Raw genomic sequence first — 25,724 nt, 5'->3', positions numbered from 1 at the left:
AAGCTGATCCATTCTCTTTTTACAGTCTTTAAGGAGAAAAATTATAGGAAGTAAAATGTCTTTGAAATAATGCATCATAGCGTGAGTAGAGAAAGAAAGAGTGGGCATCCTCTAGATTGGGGGTGGGGTGGGCGTGTAGCCCCTTTCTCTTTCATCATGCTTGGAGGTATGATTCATGACTTCAGGAGGTTGTGACAGCGGCTACACAGAGAGACCTTGGTGCCCTGACAGCAATGTCCTGCTATTGTGGGCTGTGGATTTAGTATCATGCTAAAAAAATAAATCAGCGCCAGGAAAGTCTGTATGTTTAGATGCAGCTGCCTCTGGAGGCCCTCCCCCAACAAGAGAATGGCCCCCAGTGGACAGATTTTCTTTGCTCCCTTTGAGTTTTCATTTCTGTACGGGTCAGAGGTTATTTTCAACCTGTGGGATGCCTTAGCTCTTCGAGAAGTGGCCCCTCTGTACTGGGACGGTGGAGTGGGGTGATAGTCAGAATCGAAGGGTTGTTTGAGCTCTTCGAGGAAGGACCCTGTGTTTGTAGGTCTCCTGAAGTAGGTGTGAGCAGGCTTTCCTCCCAGAGGCAAAATTTGAGCAGTTTGGAAAGAGGAATCAGTTCTGCTTTTCTGGCAAAATGGCCCGTGTCCATGGATTGTAGGAGGATCCCGTTGGCGGGAAAATAACCAAAAATTTAAAAAGAAGTTTTCAAATATATTTGAGAAGGAAAGTTAAGAAAACTAGAAGAAAAAAATACAGCGGAATACAAATCCCTTATAGAATAAATAATGTTCTTATAATGAACGTGTCAGCATTTTTAACAGATGTATGCTCCAGTGTGTGGTGATTCAGTATGTATATAAAAGTCACAAGCACAAATGTAGCCAGTGTTTACATTAAACGTCCCACCTCCAAAACACACACACGGAAGGTCCCACTTGTGTATGTGTAATTACATCTCTGAAAACTCCCTCGGTCCCTTTTTTCTCCTCCTTTCCTCAAACAGGTATTTTGCTTACTTCCCTAAAGGTACATGATATATATGAGAGAACATAGTTAGTTGCCTCACACCTCTCTGAGTAGTGTATAGAGTGTAACGTTTTGAAACACCAGGGGTGCAGGTCCACTGGGGATCCTAAATGCTGGTTTCCAGCCACAACTGTGCTGGAATGAAAATAGAAAACAATGAGGCATGTGCAGAGTCAGCTTTTCTCTGTGTCTCAGCTCAGCAATTTTCTTGCTGTCCTAAACTTTAAAAAAAGCCGGGGGAAAAAGAGGAAATGATCCAGTTTTTTAGAATTTTGATATAAAATAGCAAGTTAAGGTTGTGGGGACACTTACTAACACACCAAAGCTTAGGTAATGGTGAGAAGTCTCACGGTCTTTGGGTGGTTATGAGGACTTGTATGTGTGCGCACACAACACGATACACAACTCACCACACAGTAAAAACAAACGCAGCCATGGATTTTCATGGTGCCCTGGGGCAAGCTGCATTTGGTCCTCATGAAGCCTGGGTTTCACTTTTGCTTCTACTGCCCACTTGCTTTGGAACCTTGGAAATGCCATTTTATTCATTATCAACCAAACAATTCCATTGAACAATTATTTATTGAGTGCTTACTACGTACGAAGCCCTGTCTAGGGGCTGGGGAGGATTAATAAGAAAACACTTGACTCTAATACGCTTAGATGCGGGGGGAGTCCTGCAGCTTGGTGCTGTGGTGTGCGCCCATCAGAGAGGAACCAGCCTGCTGCAGGAATCCAGAGGAAGGGGTGAGGTTATGTCTAGCTGAGAGAGGCTTCATGGAGGGGATCGGTAAAGTCTAGTGGGCCTTCAGAGTGTTAGGAACCGGGGAGTAAAGATGAGGTTCCAGAGCGGGGGACACAGGAGGCCTTTCTTGATGACCAGACGCCAGAAGAGAGTGGTGCTGGGTTGTGGTAGGTGCTGACTGCCAAGCCAAACTGTCCCTTAATTTCTCTGGGCCTCAGTTTCCTCATCTGCAAAAAAGGCAGATGAGATTTCCTTCTGTTTCATTGTGCCAAAGAAAGAGAATATTATATTTGCCCCATCGGCATGCAAACGCAACTGGTCCAACAGGTCTTATACTTTAGTGCTTGAAAATAATTAGGTTTTTAGCCCTTTGTGAAAAGTAGGCGTCAAAAAGTACCCCCCGCCCCCCGCTTTCCTTCTTGTTTTTCCGTTTTAGCACTGTTATTGCTAGGATACTATTTACTATAGGCAGGACTTACAGAAACTTGTTTGGTAAATAGGAAGAAAACCCTAAGTGATGTGTCAAACCTTTTTCATGAATGGTGCAGGAATCCAAATTGACGTTCTGTAGTTTACATTAAAACTTCGTTAGTGAAGTATTATTTCAAACATCTGTATATGCATCTGTAAAAGGAGAAAAGACAAGACAGAGGGAAATACAGACATCAAGTGCATTCACATTTTCTCCCTGTTATCAGTAGCATTTTTCGGAAAGTACTGATTAAAAATGAAGGCTGTTTCCAGGTTTTTGGTTTCCTTGCCTTGTAGCATACCAAGTCAAGGCTGAGCTGGGGGCCACCTTCCAGAAAGCAAAGACTTCCTTTCTGCCTGGAAATAATCCGTATTTTGTTTGACCTTCAGAATACTCATGGCCTTGCTGGAATACATGGGCCAACATTTGTCCTGGCAAGGCCAGCGCAGTTTAAGATTGGTGTCTACAGAGATTACTTTATAGGCAGTCAAAAGCTGCGGGAGAAAGGTGACTACAGTAACTCAGACATTTGCATCCTTTCCGGCTTAAAAATCAAGGAGGTGATTTAAAATAGGCAATATTTGAAAACAAACACCAACAATGAAATAACAAAAACACTTCTTGCAGTTCCTATTTGTCTAAATTTTTGAGAACTTTGCCAAGGTCAGAGTGTTCTTTTGCAAGTGACCTTGTCACGAAGAGGGATTGCATCTCACGTATTGCACTCTGCTGATATCTACAGTCCTCTCCTAAAGATTGTCAAATATGGACCTTGGAAGGCACAGTTGCCATGCCTTTTGAACAGTATGTTCTTTATGATGCTTTGTTTGTAAAAATACTGTCAGATGGCTAGGGATTTGTATTAACACACGAATGCTAACTGGAGTTAGTTTGTAAAAATATTATCAGATGGCTAGGGATTTGTATTAACACACGAATGCTAACTGGAATTAGACTTTGGTAGTTTTTTTTCCCCATTGAGTTAGAAGCAGAGTCCAAAGCCTAAGGTGGAGTTTAAAGTTCTTATTTTTTTAGAAATACATTTTATTTTAAAGCAAATACATAAACTATGTATTTTATTTTATTTTATTTTAAAGCAAATGCATAACTAGAATTCTTGTTGTATATGGGGTTCTTGAGTTGTTAGCGGGGCCAGTAATTTTCACCATGTAGGGCCACAGTGTGATTTTGTCAAATGCATAGTTGACGAGATGGTAAGTGATAAGGTACTCAGTGATTAGATGGGTTCGTATGTGGTGACATGAAGCTGTTTTCTTTAATAAGAATATCGGTTATATGGGAGTAATTGAAAATAATCATATCCTACTGTAGTCGAAGTCCTATATTAATTTAGGGAAAAAAAGTGGTGAAATAAGGATGTTTTATTCTGCTTACGTAGAGGGATATAAAAATACATGTAATTACATTTAACGCTTCATTTTGTTCTTGATGTGTTCCCTCCAGGTAAAGCTGTACTTGAACGTTCATGCTTACAGCTTGAGTCTAAAATTTCAGTGGAGGCCAATAGGTGGGAACCACAGTCTCTAGTGATTTTCAAAATAAAATCCCATAAAGACCCCACAGCCGGAATTCCGGTGGTATGCTCACTTTAAAAGTGAGCAGTTTGGAATCCAAGAAGAATCTGACACAGTCTTATTGCTGTCAGGATGATTTCAGCATCTGCATTACACACCAGCTCATTTTTGTTGGCTGTTAGCTGTGTGAATATTTGCCATTCATGCAATTACAAGAGAGAAATACCTGATAGAGAAAGAATAGATATAGAAAAATACGTTACAGGGGCGCCTGGGTGGCACAGCGGTTAAGCGTCTGCCTTCGGCTCAGGGCGTGATCCCGGCGTTATGGGATCGAGCCCCACATCGGGCTCCTCTGCTATGAGCCTGCTTCTTCCTCTCCCGCTCCCCCTGCTTGTGTTTCCTCTCTCACTGGCTGTCTCTATCTCTGTTGAATAAATAAATAAAGTCTTTAAAAAAAGAAAAAAAAAAGAAAAATACGTTACACAGTGTCTATTCAGTCCATATTTATATGCATTTGCTTACTGTAGTTGAGAAAGCGGGAGTAGTGAGTGAAGGTCACGGGTTAATAAGAAAAATAATGGAGAAAAATGAGTAGAAAGAAAGAAAGAAAAATAGATGTTTTGATAATCTTTGTCAAATGTTTTTCCAAAGACCAGCCTCAGATTTAAAGTATTATGCAGATGTAGGCTTTGGCCTCTGGTAATTTTCTGATAGGAATTCAGCCTCGAGTTGAACTTTCAAATCGGTTCTTTTCTTTTTTTCTTTTTAATTACTAAGTGACCAATCTGTTGTAGTTTGTTGGTCTGTTTTCTCTTCTTACTCTCCTTCTGTTGCTTTCTGCCTGAGCTGCTGTTTGGTCTGGAATGCTGGGCTTGCATATGTAGTGTTAGGGTTGCCTGCCTCTGCCTTAACCAGGAATGGAGAAAATCTGACCCACTATGTCCATTTACAAGTTTAATTGGACCCGAAAGGGTTCTAATCCACAGTTATTTTCTCCACGTTCTTATTTCCAAAGCCCCCATCCCTTTACATAGTTAATACTTGCATTTCCACTGTGGAGGCTTCTCCACTCCGCTGTCTTTCTTAGTCTTCTTTCGGGGAGGGTCTTTTAGGATGGGTCTTGCCACAGGCAGTTTCTTTCCTTGTCACCCGATTTTATAATAAAGCCATTAAAGTCTGAACTTTTTTGTTAGGTAGTTCTAATTAATCAGTCTCTTCTGTAGGTATCTTGCTTCTAAGCTTGTAGAATTCTTCACTATCCATTACGTTAGTTTGCTTTGGCAACATAGGCAGGATTAGCCCTGGTTTATAGGTGGTCCAGGCCAAGCAGCTTGTTACTGGCAGAGCTGAGACTAGAACCTGGGGCTTCTATCCCCAAGATAAGCCTTCTTTCCTCTGTGTTCTTAAGGTCTGTTATTGTATGTTGTGAGTTGCTTTTTTAAAGAGAGAGGGTAGGACAATGAGGAGAAAGGATGTTCTTTTCTACTGATTTTTCGTATATTTATTGGTAATATTTTTATGTTTTTATAGGGCTTCCCGATTGAATAATAAAAAAAAAAACTTTCAAATGCAAGATCTCATTTCTTTCGTAACATCCCGGGGATTAGCTAGGATAAGTATTATCCCTATTTTAAAGATGAGAAAACTGAGGCTCAGGAAAGTGATATGTTTTTAGTGCAGTTGGAGCCGTGACCCGGACAGGGTTGGACTAAAATTAAAGTGAATGAGAATTACATGTGGGCTTTTCCTTTCTGTAACATTCATGGAGCCCCTGTGAAGTGTCATTGGCTGTGTTGGGGTGTCATGGATTAAAAAATAACCTGGTTTTAAATTGGTGTAGTAGAAGGTTCTTAGAGTTGGGGGGGGTGCTTGGGGTTAACTTTGTTTAAGGAAATGATTTTTCTAGTATGGAGGAGGTGGTAAATTTGGAAGACGTTATGTTACAGAACTGCAGCCAGATGTGTGTTTACTTTTGTGAGTGCCTGTTTTATTTGCTGGTTTATTCATTCCTATGCATTAGGATAGAAAAATAAATACAATTATGTTTTGGCTCCCTGAAATAGTTTTTATATTTTCTGGAATTTCCTCACTTATTGTCTTTAATATTCCAGAGTTTTATTATGACTCATTTGAGCCATGCAATAATAGAATAAGTAGGTGTAGGCCCGTGTGAAGAGGCTCATTAAGTAATTTGGGGGAAATATATTTTTGAAGCCTGTAAATGTTCATTTTTTTTCTTGGTCTCGAGATTTGTGTCATGGATGTCAGCTCTGCATGTTCTTGGATGTTTTGGAGGGGAGAGGGTGACAAGTTAAGAGTTAAAAGAGCACAGTTCAGTTTTTCTCTTTGGCTCAAATATGTAGTTTTACCATAAACTACTGAAAGTTTCCTGTTCTTGTTTCATAAAAAAATGCACTTCCATTCATTGTTTCCATGTAACTTCCTATGCTTTTTACAGTAAAAAAGGTCAAAATTCAGAATAAATTATGAGTTATCTCTGGGGGAAAGAAACGCTATTTCATTTCAGAAAAGAGCTTTAAAACGTGAGCCTCTCTTGAGTCTGGTAAACTGTGACAGTCCTTAGTATCTGCCCTTTTTTTTTTTTTTTAACGTAATCATGGTTTGCAAAGAGGGCAATCTGACCCATATTTCTAACTAACATCAGAAGGCAAGGAGGATTCTGTGTCATGACTAGATTTTAGAAAGCTGCAGATAATATCAAGAGAGGGGCTTTTTGAGTGGCTTTGTGTGTTTTCTTTGTGACATGGCACTGCCTCCAGCGTGCAGCCTGCCCTCCACTGTCTTGTCCACACCGGATCATTTGTACTGACCCGAAAGAGGGACTACTGGGAGCAGTGTCTGATCGCAGTGACAGCGTCCGCTAGCCCTCGTGGTGGCGGAGTGAAGATGAGAAGGAATCGTGTTTACAAGTTCCATCGAGGAACTCTAGTGTGGAAGAATGTGCAGACGATGCTAAAATTGTAATTAACCTGGGACATGCAGGTTAATATCTATTCATCCTGAAAAATAAAGAAGATTATACACACACACACACACACACGCAGGAGACCTAGTCATATATTTGCTTTCTCCTCCTCTTGAAAAGATAATATTTCCAAAATGCTCGAAGCCCCAGTCATATATTTGCTTTCTCCTCCTCTTGAAAAGATAATATTTCCAAAATGCTCGAAGCCCCAGAAGAGTAGGGCCTTTAGCACAGATTGGTGTGAACTAAAATCCCAGCGTTCCCCCTTAGTGCGTATGCTTCACTTTCTTTGATGGCTTGCCATTGAAATTAGATTAGTGTGGACAGTGTCACTAATATTGTTGCTAATATTGTCACTAATGATATTATACAGTGTCACTTTTGTAGCAGGTTTGTGCATCCGTAGCACATGAAGGAACCCAAAACATCTGGTGAGTTCCAAGGAAGGTAGCTGTCAAAAGTCCATAGAGGTTACTCTGTAAGTGGGATGGACCTCATCCAAACTGTTGACTTAGAATTGAATGTGAAAGATGACATGCGATGGGCTTAGAACAGAGAGACAGACCTGCAGCCAGTGCAGAAAAACAGAAGTATAAAAAGTATAGGCAGAAGTATAAAACACAAACATGGTACCATTTGGTGTAGAGACAAAAACTGAAATATCATACCAAAGTTTAATAAATTATCATTAGTATTCATAATGATGACCCAAGTCCTCAAAAAAAATTAGTGATATTCAGGATGCTCAGAATATTTAAGGTGGCCAGGAAATAATTATGTATGTGGTACATACAAAATAATTTAGATTTCCCATAAAAATGACTTAAGTCTCTTTCTTGGAATGGGTAAAGCCTTACTTATTTGGAAGATTAGCTTATGTGGGCTATCTCATTACCAGTCAGTGTTGAATAAATGAAGCATTTATTGTATGGTGGTAAGGTGGTTCTTTGGGCCACATGAAGTGGGGGCGGGGGAGAAGGGAATATGATATAAAACACCGGGAGAAGGAATTAATTATTACTTTAAATAATGGATTAAGCTTTGGTACATTTTTCTTTGCAAATCTTGAAACAAAGTCCTTTTTGTTTTAGGAATTGGCATGCAAAGGATTTCATTTTCAAATTGACCATTTGAAAGTATTAGAGCTTGTCTCCATGTGAGAAAAGGTGAATTCCCTGTGGCAGAGTGGTTTCCGAAGGTTCACTTGGGAGGAAAAGAGAGGAGCTAGTTGATCCAGAGTGGAAAAACACTGAAGAAAAGTTTCCCCCCAAGTAACACACAGATTTCCGAAAAACAGAAATTGCTTTGATTGAATGTAACAAATTTTAAAAAAAAAGTTAAGCTTTGAAACATCCTATGACACATCTGTTTTGAAAGGTTGCTTTGTCAGATACAGATGTGTGTTTGACAGTACCTTACTGTGTGTGGAGTTTTGTCATGAGCATGCTCAGTAGATGTGGTTTCTGAACAGGTATCTCATTTATCTTAGCTTTAATTTTTGGGGGAGTTTATTAAATAGCAGTACAATAATTTTTTATATTTGTCTTTAGGTTAAATACAGTTTGATTGAATCAAACCCCTCCCTTCTAGCCTTTTGTTAAACTGAGAACTCTCTTTAGATTTTGTCTTTTCAGAAGTTGTGGACCTAGCATAGCAAAATCTAAAACTTACTTTTTTTTAGGATTTTTTTTTTTTTTAAGTAATTTCCACACCCAATGTGGGACTCAAACCCACAACTGCCTTGATCAAGAGCCATATGCTCTGCCAGCTGAGTCAGCCGGGTGCCCCCAAAATCTGAAACTTCAGGCTAATTGAATGGCATGTTTTTAAAAAGCAATATCAGAAAATCCTCCAAATGCCTTTAGCAAACTAATGCCACTTTGTTTTTTGCCTTTATACATACATTGATGTAAATTATTGGTTTAAAAAGTGAAAACAAAAAAACAAAAACAAACTTCCAGTTCTAGAAAAGAAGTTTTTGTGCATGCATACCAGAGAGAATTACCTGGACCCCTGAATGAAATTCCCTCTATTTTTAAGCCATTTAAGAAAATTTATGCACTTACACTTTTTGTAAAATAACTCTTGAAATCACTGATCCTTGCATTATCACAGGCGTCTGAAATTCAGGCTTGGGAAAAACATTTTCTTATCCAAAGAGCTGACTTGTTTTCTTTTTTATGAGATTTTTTTTTTTTTAAACAAGGTCTTATAAGCATTACATTTTCTCTTTTATCTTGGCTACTAGGAAGCTCAGAATTAGGTGAGGTGCTCAGATGAAGTAGTTTCCTTTAAGTTCTTTGATGAGATTTTTTTTGTCTTTGCCACTTTTTAATTGATTGGCAGCTTAAATGGGTTTCTAAGCCTATTGAAAATTTTTTATTACAAGCCCCTCAATTTCTTTTCTAGAAGTAGTTGATACTCATCAATAATAAAGGAACATATAGCATGACATTTGGGTTGGATAAGAAATTTTCTTTTTCTTTTAATTTTTTTTGAGTGTGGTCGACACACAGTGGATCAAGAATTTTCTAGGAGTAGAGCCACTAAAACTGGGGACCACGGCCAGACCTATCTTGGTACAGTAATTTTGTATCTCTGGGACCAGAAGTCATGGCAGGAGTTGTCTAAAAACTAGGAAAAATTGGAATAGAAGGCCTTTTTACCAACTAGTTTATATGGGCCTACCTTGGAGATATTGTGGGTTCGGTTCCAGACCACTGCAATAAAGCCAATATCACAATAAAGCGAGACAAATGAATTTTTTGGTTTCCCAGTGCATATAAAAGTTATATTTACACTTTATTATAGTCTGTTAAATGTGCAACAGGATTATGCCTAAAAAAACCAAGTACATACCTTAATTTAAAAATATTGCTAAAAAATGCTAGCCGTCACCTGAACTTTCCATGAGTCGCAGTCACTGATCACAAATCATCATAACAAATGTAATAATTAAAAAGTTTGACATGTCACGAGAATTACCAGAAAGTGACACAGAGGCACGAAGAGAACAAATCCTGTTGGAAAAATGCCGCTGATAGACTTGCTCAACACAGGATTGCCACAAACCTTGAATTGATTAAAAAAACAAAACAAAAAACCCGGTATCTGTGAAGCGCAATAACACGAGTACAATATAATGAAATATGCCCATAGAAGTCCCCTGCGCCCTGTGGGTGACAAAGAGGGCACTGATCTACATGGAACCCAAGTTCCTGGAAGCTCTACTGGTCTGCGATTCCTAATGCAAAAGGAGGTTGAGATAGGTTAAAGTTTTGTTTTTGTTTTTGTTCTTGTTTTTTTCCAGGACCCATGCTGTAGCTGGAGAGATGGTAATAATAATCATAGTCATATGATAATAAAAATGAGTTAATCCTAAGAACTGTCTTTTGGGGCAAGTACTGTGATTATCCCCAATGTATAGATGAAGGACCAAAGACATGGAGTGGTGAATCCCTGCCCCAGGTTACACAGCTGAAGTGTGGCCGGGCTGAGATACAGACCTGAGACATTGGCTTCATGGTCTGTAGAGAATTAGGGTTTTGGTTGTTTGAGGAATTCATCACCCAACAAGTATTTGTGAGCACCTGCCACACGCCAGGCACTGTGCCAGGCTCCCGCACAGATAGAGGATAAGCGCAGGAAACATGGATGGTCCTTGCCCTCACGTGGCTTCCAGCTAAGTGGAAGACACAAAAACATATGCCCAAATTAATAAATGGCACACAAATGCCCAAATAGATTTATAACTAAAAACTGATATTGGCTATAAAGGAAAAGTATAATAGGTACAACAGGTTTATGGAGTCCCTTAATTTAATCAGGTAGGAAAATGTGGCTCTGGGCCAGGCTACTTAGCTGGGCACAACCTTCCTATTCCCTGGTCTATACCTAATGGTCTTATCAGTGGTGCTGCTTGATTGACCCGTAACTGCTGCTGACTCTGGGAACGCCTGCTCCATAGATTCTCCTGAACCTTTTAGCTTTTCTGTGAAAGGAGCAACAGCACACTGGCTGTTCATACATTTCTCTACGAATCGTCAGCTGTTTCCCTCTTAGCAGAAACACTTGAGCAGTGAGCTACCTAACTTGAAGAGGAAGGAATATGGTTTATTATTGTAATTGAGTTTGACGTATACATTGATGCTTGGTAATTTGGATTCATGTTAAACATTTCCTTCATGCCCTTAACGACTGATTGTTGAGTGCCCTGATTATATATAAAATCCTTAAAGTAAATGATTTTTATTTAGTTCGTGGCCCAGTTTGTACACATGGCTGTAATTAGTAATATTTTACAGGGCCAAAACAAAAGTTGGTAGATTTTTCTTTTTAATCTCTTGTCTCTTATCTATAATCAGGGCCGTTGGTTACAGGCTTTGATTCAACTCCCCAGCAGCTGTGGTTTTCTCCTTCTGACCTTCCTGACCATACCCCCCCCCCCCCACTTACAGCTTCTTGTCTTGCCACTTACGCAGACCCTGAACCCAGCCCTAACTGAGTGCTCACCGGTCCCAGAGAATGCGCACAGTAGCATGTTGTACCTCTCTGTTTCTTTGCACATCCTTGCCTCTGTTCCTCCCATCTTTTCCTTTCTCATCGGATAATCAGTTTTCTCTTAAAAAAAAGAAAATCAGGTTATTAGTGACTATCTTAGGTTTAAGTTGAGGTCTGACTGACGAACAGGTTTGGTGATGTCCTCCCTCAGGGTTAACGAGGGGCAGCTTTCCAGCGCTGCAAGTCTCACTTTGCCAGAAAAATTTCATTGGTAGGAATCAAATTATAATTTTTGTTGGTTACATGCCTAAATTGTGTTTAATATTTTGAGTCCAGATCAATTAAGTGTGTTTCTTTTAATAAAGAAATAGACTTTCTTTTAATGATTTTGTGTATCTCCGACTCAAGAGAAAACAGATTGCATTATCTTCCATCCTTCCAGTCTTCAGATTCCTGCTTGTTCTCAGTGCTGAGCCATTTGTTATGGCAATAACAGCCCGTAATTTCTATCCGTAAATTCTGATCTTCCCGTAAATGAATACTGCAGGGGAGCCAGTGTCCCTTTACTCCTACTAGCTTCCTTTAGATCTTGTCAGAATCTTTTCATCTTCTAGATTTAAAGTAAAACAAGAAAAAAGTCAGCCAAGATGATGCCAGATCACTCTCTGGATTTTGGGAATTCTCTGGAGGCTTAGACATGGACTCTTCTCACCTTTGGGAATTGTACTTTCAGAGTTTGCTCAGAGAACAGGAATTTTTACTCTCATACTGCACATAGTTTTATTTTAAATCTTTCCACTGCAATTCCTAGAAATAATTTTGGGGGAGTAGTGGCTAGGGAGTAGTATAAGAACATCTTATCTTAGATATTTTATTAATCACTCTAAAAGCTCATAAAGAAAACATTTTTCAATGGAGAAAATTTTTTCATTCATTTATTTCTCTTCCCCTCAGGGGACTTTATGTCTCTAATAGTACTTGAAACTTGTAAGGCATTGGCATATGTAGTGTCTCACGATCAATGAGCCTCTCATAAAGTAAGAGAGAAAGAGATTACAGAAGGCTTAAGGACAAGGTTATGCAACTAGTAAGTGGCAGATCTGGATTTAAAATGGTGGCTCTCATAGTTCCTGGTCCAGTCCTCCTCCTGTATCCACCGTTTCTCTAATACAGGGACTCTTCTCTTGCTGTGCCTAGTGGTGACTTCTGGAACATGCTTATTATACTTCCTCTGCTACCTGCTCTCTTCAGATTATAAAAAAAAAAAAAAACAAAAACACGAGAAAACCCCACTTCCTCAGAAAGCAGCATGAGTCCCCTCTGCTCCTCTTGGTTTTGTAGTGGTATTTTGCTTAGATGGAAGATTGAGTGCCCTTTATAACCTGGCGCTTCTCAACACTTTGAGAATTTAAATTCTTAAAGATGCCCTGCCCATTGTTTCTTTTTGAACTTTTAAAAACACAACTTGAACACAGGAAATTCTTCAGTATGGTTGCACCATGATTTGAACGCAACAATATACAAATATGCATTGGCTTTTGGCCCAACAAGTTGGCAGTTGACTTCTTGGAAGAGGGTTGGGTTGTCAAGAGGAAGGTCTGGATTTAGGTATTCACTTGAAGGATGAAACTATAAGACATGTCTAAGGAGTTGTGCTATAGAAAAATCTGGCTGTTTTTTTTTTTTTTTTTTCCTGAGAACTACCGCATGACAGGTTTTAGAATACTAGAAGCTCTTATGCATGTCTTTTTCCTACCAAGGATAAGCTTTAGCCTTAGGCCAAGTTTTATTGTTGAAAAATCTAGGTGGGACTTTGGTAGGAGGGCCTCCTTTGGATTTTAACGGTGGTACATTCCACAGTTCCATCCCCAAGGGGCTGTAGCTCCAAAGTGTTGTAATTTGAGATGGTATAAACACCAGCATATGCTGTGTATGCTACAGGCACTCTTGAGCTCAGGCCTTCCAGGTGTTTTTTCCTGGAGCGTTGCTTTTGCATCACATCCTGGCATTGGTCACATTCCCTTGCATGAAGCACACTTAGAGCCAGGCTGTACTATTGGCTGAGAAATCATCTTGGGTGCCCTTTCCTACAGATTCTTGCATCCCATGGGGGTAGAAGGAATTTTCAGCTCAGGGGCAGAATAGATCCTGCAGTGCCCAGGCGTACAATCTGTGGGAGTTTGTCCCTCTTCACAGCTGACAGCATTGCAGAATTCCCTGTGGGACAATAACAGAAACCCTTATTAGCCAATGGTGCTGTTGGAATAAAATCTCCCCATTGCAGTGTCTTGGTCCCAGGCTACAATGTTACCCCTCGATTCCCTCTGCATCCGTACCACGTTTATTGCAGCTGAACACACGCTCCTCATTAGTACCCTGGGTGATATGGGGAATCTGTGTGCTGGAAATTATGTGCAATAGGTACCAGATGTTTGTGTCAACTTGGTATGCAATGGTATTTAAAATGCTTAAGGATCACATTTATTAAATGTGAAAATTACTTATTGTTCCTTCCCCCCAAACAATAACTTCCCCTACCCCCAATATTTTACTCCTTGCGTGAGGTGTGATATTAATTTCTTTGGGGACAGATTAAAGTGTGTGCAGCAAATGCATCTGTTCCCAGATGCTTCGTCTGCATTCTGTCAAGCCCTAGGGCTGGCCTGCAGCCAGTGTGGATGTGGGGGTTCTGTAACTGAGATCGGAATGCTGTGTTGCAGCTAAAGGATGTAACGAAAGGGTGAGTCCATTTGCGTTTTTTTCTTTAAGTGGAACTGGGAATTTAGACATTGATGTGATAGCCAGATCGTAGGAACATTTCCCATGTGTGCAGATAAGCAAATATGAGTGAAAAAGAGGAAGACGATATTTGGTAAAATGAGAAATGAGCTTCTGCTTTCTCACTGAGTTTATGAAGCCTTTTAAATCGACCAGAAGTTTGCAAGTGTGAACCAAGCGGTTTATTTTTTATCAAACATGAGTTAGTGTGTATGTTTGACCAATAAGTCTGATTGTTCATGAAGCCCTGAGGTGAAGGCCAGGAAAATGCAGGGTGGAAGCAGGCAGTGACTTAAGCGGGGGGTGGGGGGGGGGGTGGGGTGGGGGGGGGTTGGGGGGTGCTTAGACCTGGTTCGAATCCCACCCTGCCCCCTACTGGTGGTGACCTTTGGCAAGTTACTTAGTCTCTAGGAGTCCCAGTTTCCACTACTTTAAAATAAGGTTTTTAACACTGTCTTTACAGCAGTGTTATGAGGATTAGAAACAATATGTGCACAGTGTGTGGCCCAGAGAAGGTGCATGAAGAATTAAACCCTGGCTTCTCACAGGAGGTGGCAGGCTAGGGTGTCACCAGATGCTCCATGGTGTTGCCCCAGGTGGCCCAGCTGCTGAACAGAGGGCCCTGCTTTGTGAAGGAGGCCACTTGGTCTGGGCCACCTGGAGAGTTTCCTCACCACACGGTTGACCTGAATCTGTGCTGTCTTCAGGTCAGTCAGTGTTTTTAGTCAATACAAGTAGCGTCTTGCGGGCGAATTGGGGCCATGGGTCGGTCCTGGTGGCTGAGGAGAGTATACAGAGAAGGAGAAACAGAGTCTGACGTCAGGGTAGGAAAGAGGACACTCAAACAAAACACAACGCCCAGCAGGATTTGGGGGAGATCGAATTGCGTGCGTAGCCAGCAGAGAAGGATAAACTCAGCTCACGCTTTCCGACCAAGGGAAAGTTAGACTTTGGGAATTACCCCCAAAGAATCCTGGACAGGGCATGTACTAGATGCTTAGAATAAACAGAAATACCAGATGGGGAGGCTACCGTGAGAAATGTCTCTGGAGGTGAACCTGTAAGTGTGTTACTGTTGAGAAGCACTTTATCGAAATGGGCACCCAACTCTGAGGCTGCAAACATTTTACTTACAGTGGAAATAATATCTGTTCTATCCACGTTACAGAGTTTCTGTGAGGCTTCAGATAAAGTTATCTGTAAAATGCTCTTTTTTTTTTTTTTTTTTGTAAAATGCCTTTTAATTGTAAAAAATGGTGCAAGGCGAACAGGAGTGTGTCTTTATGGCATTGTTGCCTTTGGCCAGCGCTTCTTTCCATATCATTTGTGCCCTGGTTGATCCTTCCTGTGGTCGGGTAGCTTTGCTATGCTGATTAGCGTCCTCACAGAGCTGCTTGCTGGCCTCTTGACTGTGGGGAAGGGATTGCTCAGGGAAGGGAGGGCTGTGGGTTTCCAGTGGTGGCCACAAGAGAAACTCCCAGCCTTCTGAGGCTGTCAGTGAGAGCCTACACGAGCAGCTCCAGAGCTCACAGTTCACCACAGAAGTGAGCAGATGAGTCAGATAGGGTTTCGGAACATGTTTTCCTGGTTTCCAAGCCTTTGCGGCTCTGAGGCCTGCATCTGGGCCCTGTGGTGGCCGCCTTGCTAGCTTAGGCTTGTGGTGGAGCCTGGGGGTGGGTCACCCTCTTCCCAGGTGGAGCCTTTGTTCATTGGATGTGGCGCTGGCATCGTGTGAGCAGCCTGCATTTGAAGCCACTATGAGGCCAGTGGGGGGGGCCAGGAGAGTACGTAGAGGTAGGCTGTGGCTTCAGGAGGGTGTCAGCAAAGCCTGTGCTTAACCTGGAGGTGGCAGGAGGCTGGGGCCTTGCTAATGGCAGAGGGAAGTGTTGTGCCACCTGGAGGGAAGCGCCTTGCCAGCAGAGTGTTTGGGGAGGCGAGGACAAAAACAAGTTTGTGGTTCCTGCCCTACTGTGACATTTGAGGGTGGGGAAGCCCCACCTGGGACTTGATTCTTAGCAACCAAAAATGCCACCTCCCTCATCTCATGATTGATTCCCCCACATTTAATACAAGATTGAAGTTTGGGCTACTGGGTAAAGAGTAAAAGGAAGAACTCTGGGATAGAGTCTCCTATTTGTATGAAATCCTTTGAGCATGGAGCGTCTCGTGGTTCTTTCCCTTTGCTCCCTGCCCCTTCCCTCATTAATATTTGAGTGTATACTGGGTGCTGGACATTATGCTGGGATGAGGGATACAGCAATAAACAGAATGATAGGGTGCCATTCTTCTGTGGTTTTTGCAGTCTTTGGGTGTATGTAGACATTAAACAAATAATTATGTAAGTATAACCACATGAAGTGCAATGAAGAGAAATGAAAAGTACCATGAGAGTATTATGAAGTATATGTCTCATGTAAGAGAAATAAGAGAAGCTTTCTTGACAGATCTGAAGAATGAGTAGGGATTTGCCACAGCAGGGCAGGGGAAGGGAACAGGAATGGTGGGGAAGTCTTCCTGGAGGACTCCTTGTATGTGGAGTTTCTGGTGGGAAGACGGTTGGCATTTTTGATGAAGTAAAATAAAGGTAGATTAAGCTGAAAATGTCAGAAAACCCAAAACAACATTGGCTTGAATAAAAGTTACACATGTTCCATATAAAAAGAAGCTGTCCAGAGCTGATCCTGTGGCTCTGTGTTCATCAAGGACCCAGGCAACTTCTGTCTTACTGCTTTGCCCCAGTCAGCATGTTTTCATTTTATGGCCCAAGATGGCTGCTCTGGCCCTACCCAGCACATCTGTATTCCAGCCAACAGGAAGGAGGAAAGGGCAGAAGAACACAGCTCCTTCCCTTCTTAAGAAACCTCCTAGAAATTGCACGTATCACTTCTGGTTATAGCTTACTAACCAGAATTTGGTCACATGGCCATACCTAGCTACAGACATTAGCTAGGACTTCCTGTACAATGTTGAAAAGAAGTGGTGAGAGGGGACGTCCTTGCCTTATTCCTGATATTGATGAGAAAGCTTCTAGTTTCTCACCATTAAGTATGATGTTAGCTATAGGGTTGTTATATATTTATTTATTTTTACATGTTCTTTATCCAGTTGAGGAAGTTCCTATCTGTTCTTAGTTTGCTTAGAGTTTTTATCATGAATGACTGTTAGATTTTGTCAAATGCTTTTTTTGCATCTGTTGATATGATCATGTGACTTTTTTCCTCTGATTTTTCTTCTTCAGCCAGTTGGTGAGATGGATTACATCAGTTGATTTTCTGATATGTATCTGGGATAAATCCTACTTGGTTGCGGTGTACATTATTGGATTCTATTTGCTAATATTTTGTTGAGGATTTTTGCATCTGTGTTCATGAGAGATACTGGTCTGTAGTTTACTTTTCTTGCAATATCTTTGTCTGGTTTTGGTATTAGGGTAATGCTGACCTCATACAATGAGTTAGGAAGTATTCCCTCTGCTTCTATCTTCTGAGAGAGATTGTAGAGAATTGGTATAATTTCTTCCTTAAATGTCCATATGTTTTTATGAAAATTTCACCATACAGAAAGGTGAACCCCAAAGGTGGGTGTGTCTCAGTCCTTGGGTGACTGGGCAACCTGAAAGCAGTTATTCAGGTTAAGTGTCTTGAACTTATTTTCCTTTTCTTGAAACTAGGGATAATACCGCTTCCTTATAATGGTGTCCAAGGTTGTATAGGACCTAGCACTGCCTAGCCTATAGTGAGCACTTAATAAATAGCAATTTATTTTAATTTTTTACTACACCAGACTGACATTGTGTGTTGAATTGTTGAAGGCACCATTTCTTATATACCCTTGAAGGATAAGGGTGGATAATTCCTCTTTTCTTTTCTTTCTTGCTTTTTTGGCTTTAAGGATAGCTTAATCTATTTTGTAGCTTTTTTTTTTTTAATTTTGTGGCAAAAAATTCACTAAGAAACCTCAAAAACTAACTACTACTCTGATGTGTCTGATGGTTGGAGATACACTATATGGAGTGTGTTTAAACTTTGACCCCAGTGGGTCTCTGTAAAGTGCAGTTTTCCAGTCACTCGATCAGAGTGTGCCCTGTGCATTGCTTCCTTTTTTCTTTGACTTTGGCCTGACTTGTACAACACATGGCTGGAACTGCAGCCCATTAAGTGGGGTTTGCCCTGCCCTGGACTCTGGCAGGACAGAAACCATAGATTCTAAGGTGAGGGTTGCTGGTTCTCAGTACTGGGATGTCCCCTCTCTGATTCCCTCCCACTTTGGGAAAGACCTTGTCCTCTCATTTGTTGCCAGTGAGTTTTTGCTCTAACCCCAGTGTGGAGATGAACGGTGTGGTGATTTAAGGCAGATCCTGATGGGTGATGGTGGCGTTGCAAGGAGGTGGCAAGTCAGGCAGATTGCGGTTGTGTTCTGGATGGAACCACAGCCAGTTGGAGCTTTGCACATGCATACAAAAATGGAGCTGAAAAGGGTTTTTTTTTTGTTGTTTTTTGTTTTTTAATTTTTTTGTGTAGTCTCAACACCCAGTGTGGGGCTCAAACTCATGACCCTAGGGGCACCTGGGTGGTTCAGTCAGTTAAGTGTCTGCCTTTGGCTGAGCTCATGATCCCAGGATTCTGGGATCAAGCTGAGTCGGGCTCCCTGTCTGCTTCTCCTTTTCTCTCTGCCCCTCCCCCCACTCATACTCTTGTGCTTGCTCTCTCTCTCTCTCTCTCAAATAAATAAATAAAAATCTTAAAAAAAAAAAAAAAAAAAAAAAACTCAGGACCCCAAGATCAAGAGTCAGGTGTTCTACTGACTGAGCCAGCCAGGTGTCCCCCTTTAAATTTTATTAAATTCCAGTTAACATACAGTGTAATATTAGTTTCAGGTGTACAGTATAGTGATTCAGCACTTCCATAGATCACCAGGCGCTCATGACAAGTGCTCTCCTTAATCCCCATCATCTATTTCACCCATTCCCCCCGCCCCCGAAAAGCATTTTTATTTGTGCTTTATTTGTGACAATGGCAAATTCATGGCAGGAAGCTGTGAAACCAGGTCCCCAGGGTTTAGTGTGTCCCCAAAGTTGAGTAGGAGCAGGAGACTCTGGAGCTCAGGGGTGTGAAACACACCAGGCATCCCACTGTGGTTGGGGAGGGCTGGAGGGGAAATGGTAGGGGAGCACCTGCTCATACTGTTTGCCCTACACGGGGACTTCAGGGAATCAGATGTCCAGCACCTCCTGCCTTCTGCCACTGTGACATCTTCCTTCACCACCTCTGTTTCTCGGAAAGCAGCTGGGCACAGTACAGCAATACAGAGAGCAGCAGTGATTATTTGAGAAGGTACATACTTCATTTCAGACCAGATAACTTTTATCGGCCTCGATAATTTCCGTGAGTTCTGAAATAGACTTGGCACACCAGGCAGGGTGTCTGCTTATAGTCTAGCAGTGGGGGTGCGGGATTGCCAGTTCTGAACTGCATTACTGAATTTGCATTTTATGCTGGGGCTGTAATCCTGGAGAGTACTTTTAATATGTAGAAGCCAGGAAGAACCAACTGGAGTGCGTTCAGGTCTTTCTTTGGATTCCACTTAGAAGGCTGTGGTTTAGTAGACGCTGTATGTTCAAGTCCCAGTCTCCCCAGGTAGCAAAGGAAGACATCACCAAACTTGCAGAGGCGTGTTGTGGTTCCTCCTTCTTCTTGGATGTCCCTCTCTATCAGTGCAGCCAGTGTGCAGTGAGGCCCAAGTGGGGTTGTACCTCCCATTGTTGTAGCAGTCTCTCTCCCCTGTTAGCTCCCTATAGCCAAATCCAAGTCCCCAGAATGGTGCCCTAATCACCAGTCAGGGAGGGGACAATTTATTTTAAAGCTCAGTGATTCATTTCACAAATATTTGTTGAGCATCTCCTACATGCCAGGTGCTGTGATGGGTGCTGAGGATACAAAGATGAGTAACCCACTGTCTGGGAAGTCACATTAGACTAGCAGAGACAGATGTACATACATTGGTGGTTACAGTGTAGGAATTGCAGAGATGGGCAGGGATATTATGTGAGGACGGAAGAGTACCTCTCTCGGCTTAGGGTGTTTGTTGTGGGGCAGAGTTAGAGTGGAAGAGGAATTGGGGCAAAGGAAACACTTGAATAAAGACGTGGAGTTAAGACTCATCATGGTATCTTTGGAGAAGCCACTTGGGGTTGCTGGAATGGGGTGGGGTGAGGCTGGAGAGAGAGGAAGGGACAGGTCAAGAAAGGCCTTGTGTGCCTGGTTGGGGAGCTTGGGCTTTATTCACAGTCCACCAGTCCTTAAGGGACAGGACATGCCGGCAGAGATGGGAGGGGCAGGCGTTCCCATTGGGAGTCACCATCACATTGAGCACCCTAGGTGACATGGATGTTGCTTGCATGGAAGGTGGCTTGGAGAGCTGGACACCAGGGTCTCCTTTTAGGAAGATCTGCAGTTGTCTAGAGACAGAGGCAGTGAGGACCACAGGAGGTAGAGATGGGCAGGAATGGATGTTAGAATTTAAGTTCTGATTATTAGAGAAAGGGAGAATGAGAAAGCGGGAGCCAAGTGTGACCAGGGTTCTTTTCTGTTTGAGGCTCTATTCATATGCTTCTTCCTTTCTTGGGAGGGTTTTTTTCTGATCTCTGGCCCAAACTTTGCTATACAACTCTAGCCCCAATTGCCCCTGCTCGTTATATGTTGTTTTGTATTGTTCTTTAGTTTGTTTTGCTCTAAGAAGGGCAGTGCTTAAAGGTTAGGGACTGTATCTTATACTTTTTTGGTGCAATTTTAGTTGTTAATTTATGCATACTATCATTGGGCTCTAAGGCAATTTATTCCATTTATTTCTGGTTTTCTTCTAAGAGAGGAAGGAAGAATTGAACACAGTTGTCAAACGGGAGTTCCTCCATTCAGAGGAATACATCGTGACTTTTGTGTCTAAAAGGGAATTTAAATAATCAAATACACATCAAAATCATCTAAAAGGAATTTAGAGATTGGGGTTTTAGAATAGCTAAGCATTTTTGCCATTGAGTTCTGGAAACAACTTACCTGGAAAGGTTCCTCTGGTGGATTGGCAGTGGCTTGATCGTCTAGCATAATTAATTTAACTGTAGCACAATTCATTGCTGTTTCTGAGGGGTTTGTGTTTGTGATTCTCTCTGCAGGTCCAGAGCCCAGTACCCAGTGTGAGTTGTTGCCCGTCAATGCCTCCCATCCGGTCCAGGCCTTAATGGAGAGCTTCACCGTCTTGTCGGGGTGTGCCAGCAGGGGCACAACAGGGCTGCCGCAGGAGGTGCACGTCCTGAACCTCCGTGCTGCCGACCCCGGGCTCGGCCAGCCCCAGAGAGAGGTAGGTGCAGGTGCTGGCTTTCTGCTGACTGCCCCCAAGCTTATAAAGACAATTCTCTGAACAAAGAGTCCTTCCCTGCCCCCCCCCCATTCTGGGTTAAACAAGGATGCTCACGTATGAATATAAGTGGGGAAGAGGACATATGTACACTCAAGAGAAGGATTTCAAATAACAGATTGCTCTCTGGACTGGGCAACTCTAGGACTTCTTTCTAGAGAGATTTTTCAGCTTCGTAACTTTCCTGGCTTCCCCTGTTGGAAAGAATGTTCTTAAGAATTCCATCTTTGAAACATGGCTGTGAAAAAACAAAATAAGGTGCCGTTTTTCTGTAATTTTAAAGTGTCTTTCTCATCCTCTCCTGTGACCTGTCTTCTTTCTTCGCTTTGTCTTATGAACCTGTTGCTCCTGCGGGATGAGTCAGTGGAAATGGGAACGTTCAAGTAAAGATGGCAGTATTCTGTACTCGCCTGAAAAGGGTTACTCCTTGTGTCATCTAGGCAGGTTCTTGAAGATAGCGGTGGTCTAGGTGGTGGTGATGGTGGTGAGCCAAGCTCGTAGTGCCGTGGTATTTCACCTGTCCTCAGCACTCTTTGAAGCACTCACACACTTACCCCACGAAGTCCTGTTACTATCCTCATTTTACAGGTGACAGGTGCAGAAATAACTCACTTGCACAAGGTCATCACCTGAAGAGAAAAATGGCCTCCTCTTTCCTGTGGCTCAGAAGTGACCTAGATTGTGGGTAATGGTCACCATACTTCTTTTACAGTAACATGCAGTTGTCATTCTCTCTGTTTTTAAGCTTCTGTGTGTCAGAAGTGTTATCAATCTGGTATTATCTCTCCAGGGAGAGAGAAACCACAGTAAATCCCGATCACAGCGAAGCGTAGGAAAACGAACGCGGAATGGAATTTTATCTTTGAGTTTTCTTCTGGTCAGGGAAGTTAATTTCCAGAACTGTTTATGTGTCTTAACCACTCTGCCTTTTCGGGGGGAGTAGGAATAGGAGAGGTGAGGGGTCCAGAAGGAAAAGCAAACTGATTTTAATCTTGTGAAAGTGTGCAGAGTTGGCTCATTTCAAAGACAAATCGTCTGACCTTTTCAGCTACATTGGAAATTATTGTTCATACTTTTGGTTGCTTGCCACAGTTGCTGCAACGCCTCTTTCAGGGCAGATTTCTTTATCCTGGTAATGTGTCTTTAATTCTTAACTTGTGGGGGAGACTGTGGTGGGAGGGAGAGGAGGAGGAGGAAATGCAGTTCCTATGAAGCGTTGCTGACTCCAGCAATTCCGCAGCAGCAGTAATTACTCATTTTATATGTGCTCCCTCAGAGGAACTAAGAAGGAAAAGAAAAGTTCATGCTATTATAGACGCAGCAACAGCAGAGATTCTGGCTGTTAAATTGTGCATTACTGTTGTTGACTGTGAAAATAGATTCAAATAAGACTGTCGAAGCAAAAGAAAAATAGCTCTAGGAATGACCACAGAGTTCTCCCACACTTGCATTTCGGTGTGAGATTAAAACGTTCTCGGCAGTACTGAGGATACAGCAAACTAGCTGGCATCTGGGGACATAGTACGTTCCGTGAGGGAGTAGAGAGATAGGGCCTAGAGGGGATGGTCTCTAAAATTTGCTTAAAAACCTATTCTTCTTCTTTCTTCAGTATTCATATAGTCTAGGTATGATTTGGGGTTAGTGATTTGAAGACATTTCCGAGACTAGGCACCTGAGGGAAATTGACTTCTTTCCTTCTTTGGGGGACTTTCTAAGAATTAGATGTTTGTAGTTCAGTCCTGTTGGAAAACAAGATGTTGGGTTACCTGATCTTCAGAAATTCCATTCTGGCTCTGAGCTGCTCTCATATAGTAGACCTTGGACTATCTCATGTATAGAGAGTGAGTGTAGAGGACAACACAAGCGGTTGGGCCACGAGAGGATGAAAAGAGAAGCAAAGAGAGATTGTTTATGGATGGTAAAATGGGGGTGGAGAAATACTAAATCTCTCTCACCTTCTTCCTATATGACTGTGCAGCCGTGCAGACAGTTTTTAAAATCATTTGGAGGACGCCTGGGAGGCTTAGTCGTTAAGCGTCTGCCTTCGGCTCAGGTCATGATCCTGGAGTCCTGGGATCGAGCCCCGCATCAGGCTCCCTGCTCAGCGGGAAGCCTGCTTCTCCTTCTCCCACTCCCCCTGCTTGTGTTCCCTCTCTCGCTGTCTGTCAAGTAAATAAATAAAATCTTTAAAAAAATAAAATAAAAAATAAAATCATTTGAACTCTGTGACCCAACAATTCGACTTCTCTAAGTATATACCCAAGGGAAGTGATAACATATGTCCACACAAAAACTTGTCCACAGATGCTCATGGCAGTGTTACTCATATTAGTTAAAAAGTGGAAACAGCCTGAATGTCCGTCTGCTGATGAATGGGTAAATAAAATGTGATCTGTCCACACAATGCAATGTTACTTAGCAATAAGAATGCCCGAAGTTCCGACAAGTGCTGCTGCATGGAGGAACCTCGAAGACATCATGCTCAGTGAAAGAAGACAGACGCAGAAGACCACATATTATATGAATCCGTTTGTATGAAATGTCCAGAATAGAAAGATTTGTAGAGATAGAAAGTGAGTTAGTGGTTGCTTAGGGCTGAAGGGCAAAAGAGAGAAGTGGGGGTTGACTGCTAATGAGTACAGGGTCTCTTTGGGAGGGGCAGAAACGTTCTAAAATTAAATTGTGGTGATGGTTCCCCCATTGAATATGAATATATACTACACACCATTGATAAATGTGAATATACTAAAAACCACTGGATTGCATTTTAAATGGGTGGATTTTATGGTATGTGAATTTTATCTCCATAAAGCTGTTTACAAAGCAATAATTCAACCTGCTAATATTCTAATTAGCTAATGAAGCTTACCTTGACTGTATTCACTTTTTTTTTTTTTAAACCAAGATTGCTTTCTCTTCCAGCCTAAAGTCACCTACTTTTTTCTGTTGTTCTCAGTGGATAACTTGGTTGTTTTTTTTTTTTTTTAAGATTTTATTTATTTATTTGACAGAGATAGAGACAGCCAGTGAGAGAGGGAACACAAGCAGGGGGAGTGGGAGAGGAAGAATCAGGCTCATAGCGGAGGAGCCTGATGTGGGGCTCGATCCCAGAACGCCGGGATCACACCCTGAGCCGAAGGCAGATGCTTAACTGCTGTGCCACCCAGGCACCCCGGATAACTTGGTTTTTATAGATATGCTGCTATGTGTGGTCTGTGCTAAAAATCACAGCTGATCTGTTTTGGGGGTGATAGTGGGAGGACCAGAGGTAGCCTTCCTGTGTGTCTCTACTGAATATTAAAGGCAAATATTTTTCAAAATGAAATGAAGTCATTGCTTATAATTTAGCAAAAAGAATGTCATATTGGCTCCCAGGTATAATTGACTTTGACTCTGATGACCAAGGTAGTTGTTTTTCACCACGTCCTCCTTAACTGGGAGGGAATTACTACATCAGCCCTCTTCCCCCAGCTTGTTACTGGTGCAGGATCAGCAGGAAGATCTATTGTAAATCAACCCTTCTCTAACATTGTACTGAATTCCTACCTCCCAGTAGTCTTAAGGTTCTTCAGCTGAGGAGAGGCTGCTGCTTTTCCTGTGTGGAGGAGGTGACAGATCCTACCCCTGGAAGTAATAAACGCAGCAGGTTGACAAGATTTGGGGAGACAGTTGCGCTTAAGTTAGATAAACAATTTTATAGGCCAGCAGAGAATTTGTATCAGAAACTCGCTTGTTAGGGTAACGTATACAAAGCCTTCTGGAGCACAGCAGTGTTTGGCCATTGGCCTCCCTGCTGGGTTCTCCTCAGGACAGCACGGAGACTATAATTGTATTTTTCATCTGAGACCACACCTCTCATTTGTAATCATTGGTTTTGGAAACAACAGGCCTGGAAGTGAACAGGAAACTTGAAAAAGACTCTCTGGCGGCAGAGAAGGGCAGATGACAGTAAACAGCCCGGAGAGATCAGTTTTGTCTTCTAGAATAAGCGGGCACTGGTGTCCTCATTTTCATCCCATAAAAACTAGCTCCTCTTGCTCTTTGACTTCAAAGTAAAATGCACCCCTACCCCCTCACCCCCCCCCATCAGAGTTTGGGCCCACAGGGTGTTTCCTGATTCCTGAGAGGGGTTATAGCACCACCAGCGGCTTGTTTACGGTAACATACTTTCGTTAGTTGCTGGAATGGCAACAATTTTGTTTCCTATCTAATTCTTACTGCGACCTGCTTTTATGTGGTGATGTGTCTTTCCTATTTCCGACTTATCTAATT

The 25,724-nt window shown here is 42.1% G+C and overlaps 1 protein-coding gene across 2 annotated transcripts in view; it reads left to right on the top strand.

Annotated features, from left to right (window-relative positions):
• Nucleotides 1-25,724, top strand: part of TGFBR3 (transforming growth factor beta receptor 3) — a 191,393-nt gene that overhangs the window by 57,867 nt on the left and 107,802 nt on the right. For both annotated transcript variants that reach the window (XM_087866102.1, XM_045801799.2), the window contains exon 3: nt 21,211-21,395. In XM_087866102.1, the coding sequence (XP_087722228.1) occupies nt 21,211-21,395 (185 nt within the window). The remainder of the gene's footprint in view (nt 1-21,210; nt 21,396-25,724) is intronic.

This window comes from Ursus americanus, chromosome 12, assembly GCF_024610735.1.
Source record: "Ursus americanus isolate L20-20 chromosome 12, mUrsAme1.1.p, whole genome shotgun sequence".
Taxonomy (NCBI): Eukaryota; Metazoa; Chordata; class Mammalia; order Carnivora; family Ursidae; genus Ursus; species Ursus americanus.
The sequence above is the reverse complement of the archived record's forward strand: the minus strand, read 5'-3'. Positions and strand labels throughout refer to the sequence as shown.